Here is a 5,820-nt window from a genome sequence, read left to right on the forward strand (position 1 = left end):
AAAGCAAGTATATATATGAATCATCAATCATGGTATATATGGGTATAAAAATTCAATTTTATCGGTTTTAGTATAGAAAACCATTTTAATTAAATTGAGTTTGGTTACTTTGGTAGTAGGTTGTTTATGTGCATAGTTTGCAATTGACATTGACAGTTAAGCAAAGGAGAATGAAAACGCAAAGAGAATAGTAATGATGGGGATAACAACAATTTCTATGCAACCTAAAAATAAGGAATTTCCTGAATAGATACACACATGAGTTAATATAGGAAACTATTATTAGTCTTTGATTAAAAGAAATAGACGGTTGAAATTTGGTATCAAATTAAAGTTTGACACCTACTGTCAACGGATCCTAACTGTTTTATATTTTACATTAGTTTTCTCGTTCTAAGGGAAAAGGTCTCCAACAATCTAGAGTTTGACTACGAGGTTAGAAAAATCAAGAATTGTTTTCATTAAAAATCAAACTCCGGTTTTTCAGAACGATCCATTCTAACATCCGTTCTAGAATTAGTTCATTAACCGCAATGTCTTGGTTAACACAAACTCATTTTATATTTGAAAAATAAAATATCAATTATTAATAGATAAAATAGATCATATGCATGACTAATAACTAGAAACTTTGTAAAGCATTAGTAAACAATAAGAAAAGAACAAAACTTGAAAGGATATAACAGCTTTGGCTCTGGCTTCATCATTTAGTAGTGCTTCCATTTTAAGTTCAAAAAGGTATAACAGCATAACACCATATACCATACTAAAACTAATATATAATATTAATGAGACTGAGAATAACATAATAATAAAAAGAAAACAATTGCATGGGATCTAAGTCATACAAATGATAGATAATAGTTCTATGGCTAGTCATAATACCAAAATTTGAAACTTAACTATTTTATGAAGCCACTAAGCACTTAACTCCTCAACTTAAAAAAAAGTACTTAACTTAACTACTCAACTTAGAAAGAAAAAAAAAGTACTTAACTTAACTACTCAATGAAGCCAGTTTTGGTCAAAATAGCATTCCTCACTTTGCTAAGATCTCTCCCTTTAAGTGTCCTTCCCATCCCTTCACACACAGAAAAAGATGAAATCTGATTCCTTGCAAGCTTCTTAGCAATCCATTCATGTGGAGGAACAACATCACCATCTTCATCATCATCACCATAATCATCTCCATCATCATGCAAACCACCATTCTTACAATTCTTACCATAAACTTCTGACCAATCAGGAATGTTCATAGGTGCTGATGACCCTCTAACAAAAGGGTCATCAGAAACAACAGGTAGCAATGTAGTATTAGCCTTTGGAATGTTTTTTCTTGCAGAGGAAGAAGAAGAAGAAGAAGAACCAGAAGAATCCTTAGATACCCTTTTGATTTTTTTTGAACCAAAATCACCCCAAACATCTTCTTCATCAAAATCATTGTCTTGTTCCTCTTTTGAACCATCATAAAAACTTGTGGTTTTGTTCTTGAAAACACTCCAATCTGCCATTGTTATGATGAAGTGAAAGAGAGTGGTTGTGTGAAAATGAAAAGACAAGAGAAGTGTAATAAAGTGATTATTTTTACAAGCTATGAGTAGTGATGAAAATGTTTCCTATTTCAGCATATATAGACACATAGAGAACTCAAACTTTTTTCCACCTAATCACACTGTGGTTTTGTAATGAGATAAAATAGATAGATAGATAGATAGATATCTTTTCCATTGTCCTTGGGAATCAAAAAGCAGAAAAGTTCAAGAGAATAATATCAGGAATCTCCCTAGCTTTTAATACAATAACCCTATAAATGGAAAATTCACATTTTTTCTAAAAATTGAAATTCTTTAATGAATTACCAACTACTATAGCCTTGGAAATCTAGACCAAACTAATATTGAGAAAAGACAAATTTTAGTTGCAATGAGTTGTCTAGCACCAGCATTTCAAATTAAAGGTGTGTTTGTTATTGACCAACACCAACGCAAATGCAAGTCACATTCGGTACGCTGGTGATCGACACAGGCTTCAGATACGGTGCTTCACGGTGGGGAAAGTACCTGCAAGACAAGTCGGTACTTCTAACGCTCAAGTCAATATAAGATCTATAGTAAAATAAAGGTCAATATAAGATAAGGATGAGTAAAAATGATTGACTTATGTACTTTGGCGCTAAAGCTCGCCTGTATGTAGGGGGAGACCGTTATAACCGTTTGTTCTAACTAGCAATCGTTGTCATTAGAGGCGATGATGACCGTTGAAACCAATCAATGGTCACATAAACATGTAAGCGTGTATATTCGCAGCAGGGGGTGTACAATAGTTATAATATCTGTTACCATTGGATTGCATGAGAAATATCTGTGAAAGAGTGGTTTGAACTGGATCTCGAGCGTTCGAGCCACATACATTGGGTTTTGGTCCAGTCTAGAACACATTCATTGGTCCGTCCGACTTCAGATCAATGGTCTAAATCATTTAAAACTAATTTATTGATTGTATAGTATAAACCGTCTAATCTCAAATCAACGATTAATGACAATATCACCTACAATGTATAATTGTGTGAACCTACTATTACAATCCATCCATGTACATGGTATAGTGAGGAAGGGATAGAAAAAGACAAGAGAAGGAGTAAATGTATAGTAATTCATAATGTAGATAGGATAAGCTTGTAGGAGTATTATTGTTTGGACCAGAAAAAAGTACATGAAATTATGGCAAAGAGAGCAAAAGAAAATGATGGGTGAATCTCAGTTAATAATACCATGATTACTTGTAAAAAATCAAAGTGAGTTGTTAAATGCAAAAGTCCAAAATAGCCACAGAAGTGGGCGCAAAGGCATTGAACAAGTCTCATCATAGTATATAGGATAGAGCATTGCATAGAGTTTCCAATTAAGAAGAAGAATCAGAAAAACAAAAGTCACTCTTTTTTTGTTTTTAGCTTTCAATATATCTTTTGAAAAAGCTGCATGCATGTTGATATGGAGAGGTGGTAAGAGATTATTGGCTTGAAGGTACATTGCCAAATCCAGAACCTTATCTTCAACTCTGTAGTAAAGCTCATTTTGAGCTGCATTTGTGTACTATGACATAAGTGCTTACTGAATAAAAGCTATTTTCATTGGGTGTTGCCATTGTGTTTCTATTACTTCTATAAATTACTTTGAGATTTGTAGCCGGATTTTGCTGATCAGATGACAGATAAGATATTCAATTTCAAGTTTCAACTCTCATTGAGGGAGGATTCTGTGTACTATACTTTAAAATTACTCAACTCAATACTCTAACTATTTAAATCTTGTCCTTCTAATCTCTTGGAATTGACACAGTGATTTGGTTGGTGTTGGTTGGCTTATGGTTTTAAATTGCAAATGCTGTCACAAATGCAATAGCGGTTGCAGTTACTGTGACGCGCAATATTGCTATTCCAACGTGAAATCATATTGAATTTTCATAAATTATATATAATGACACCATTATGCTATTGCATTTTTTACCCTCCATTACAGAATCTCAGTTTATTCCATAAGTATCGGTTTAAAGCTGCTTGAAATACATGATTGAGTGATTGTTAAAAGTAAGTTTTTTCATTATATTTGACGTAAATTAGGATTGAGGTTCATAAATTTTATTTTTTTTGTGAGAAAATTTGAACGAACATGGTTGAAATCGTCTGGTGCGGCTCTTGATGCGGTTAAGGTCGTACACATGAATGAAAATCACACCGCAATTGCAATGCGATGCAGTTACAGAGGCTACCACATGTCCACATCAGCAATATACTGCGGCCGCAATTGCGGATGTGGACCACAATTTAAAATCATGAGATAAATACTATACTATGAAAAATAAATGAGTTGAGTTATAAATCAAATCATGCACATTTGTTTTCTTTTGTTTTTTGTCGAATCAAAATGATCAATTTACCGTTTGCGCCTCAGAAAGAAGAATTACTATGATCTTCTAACTAAGAGACCATGTCTTTCATTATTGAAATTTTGAACAATTTTCAAATATTGATCTACTGTGTACGTACTACACCTACCAAAGTAGTCCACCGTAGAATTTATCTCCGATCGAGACTTTGTTTTAATCTATTGATAAAAGCCTCACAATAAAAAGTTTGTTGAATGAGTTCACTTATGTTTCATTGACATTTTCATTTTAAGATCTGTATCGGAAGTGTCACTCTTTATAATACATTTGAAATTTTATTCTCAATTTTAAATTTGAGCTTTTCTCGATATATATCATCATTTTAATGGATTTATCAAGTCTTAAAATACAGTCATGAACTGAACTGCACTTACGGAATAAATGATAGTTTATATTTAAGAACAAACAAAAATGTCCCAAAAAAATCCCACAATTGGGTACCCCATCTCTTGACTAACCCATTACAATGTTTTAATCCATTGTCCAGCTGGTGAACTGTTACACAAACACACCTAAATAGTGTGATGTTTTCTCTCCCCACCCCCGTGAATCTTTTATCCCCTGAGTTTCCAATTTTGCCCTTGAAAAAACTTCGGTTCGTAGAAACCGAAGTTTTTTTTTTGCCTTGAAAATAAATTTCGGTTTCTAAAAACCGAAATTTACTCTGAATTTGCACTAGAAAAAATTCGGTTTATGCGAACCGAAGTTTTTTGCAAGGGCAAAATCGGAATATTGAGGGTATAAAAGAATCACGGGGGTGGGGAGAGAAAACATCAAATAGTGTACTATCATAATAAAAGCCAGCCTTCTAGTTCTTGGGTTGTGGCTATTTATTTACTATCATAATTATTAATTTTATGCTTAGTTGTATATTACTCATCGCATACATGAAGGGCATTTATAAGGAGGGGTCCAAAATATGGATGCCATTGAGTGTTCTATATTTTCCTATTTTCTGACTTATTGGTCCAAACTGTGATATTAATACTGCTATAAGAAAAAACCTGTGACAGTGATGCCAAATTATCAATACTCTGGTCCAATTTATTTTCTTCCTCTAGTTACTTTATTTTTTATGGCAAACTTCTCTTTCAATTAGTAATAGTAACAATAGTAAGTCCACAAAAAAACAAAAAATAGCAATAATAAATTTAAAAAAATAAAAAAATAGAAAGAAAAGGAGCAACACAAAACTTGGTGCCTATTTGATTTTACTTTTGAGAGAGTTAAAAGTGATTCTAGACATACAAAATTTATTTTATCATATTTGAGTGATATTTAATGAGAAGTTGCAAGGAGAAGACCGCAACGGATATGTGGACCAAGTTAGAATCATTGTATACGACTAAGTCGTTGACACATTAGTTATGTATGAAATAAAATTTCTATTTATTTAGGATGGTATAGTCAAAATTCTTTGTTGAATTATTCTCAAAAGGTCAAGGTAAAAAACTCAACAGAAGAAAATGAATAGAAGGATAACAAAACTCTCAGACCCGCAAGAAACAAAAGATCACATCATAGACTTCAAACGGATAATACAAAATCACAAACCCTTACAAATTTACAAAAGTGAGAACAAAAAACAGACATGATTTTAGCGTAGTCTCTAACAAGAAAAGTAAATGCTTGAGCTTGAGAAGCTTCCGGTCCAGTGAGACCATAAAACTCACTAGGATAAGCAGTATTTTTAAACCAGACAAAACAACAAGCTATAAAACCAAAAACGGTTGAATCATATCATTTTTTTTTTGTAATCTTTCAGTCAAAAAGTTGAATAAAAAAGATATTCTGTGTTAAAAAAAAAGAAACCGACAATTGCCACTTTTTTCATACTAAAGATCTCTTTTGTTCTAAATAATTATTCTGAAAGAA

At 32.5% G+C, this 5,820-nt stretch overlaps 1 protein-coding gene across 1 annotated transcript; it reads right to left on the reverse strand.

The window, feature by feature from the left end:
* Positions 1–691: 691 nt before the first annotated feature.
* LOC123898840 lies at positions 692–1,672 on the reverse strand. Its single transcript, XM_045949862.1, has one exon. The coding sequence runs from the start codon at positions 1,509–1,511 to the stop codon at positions 1,002–1,004; it is 510 nt and encodes a 169-aa protein (XP_045805818.1). The 5' UTR covers positions 1,512–1,672; the 3' UTR covers positions 692–1,001.
* Positions 1,673–5,820: the final 4,148 nt, after the last annotated feature.

This window comes from Trifolium pratense, linkage group LG7, assembly GCF_020283565.1.
Source record: "Trifolium pratense cultivar HEN17-A07 linkage group LG7, ARS_RC_1.1, whole genome shotgun sequence".
Lineage (NCBI taxonomy): Eukaryota > Viridiplantae > Streptophyta > Magnoliopsida > Fabales > Fabaceae > Trifolium > Trifolium pratense.

Bases quoted from the DNA above. Each gene is read 5' to 3' on its own strand.
- LOC123898840 (XM_045949862.1), bottom strand. From the start codon at position 1,511: ATGGCAGATTGGAGTGTTTTCAAGAACAAAACCACAAGTTTTTATGAT.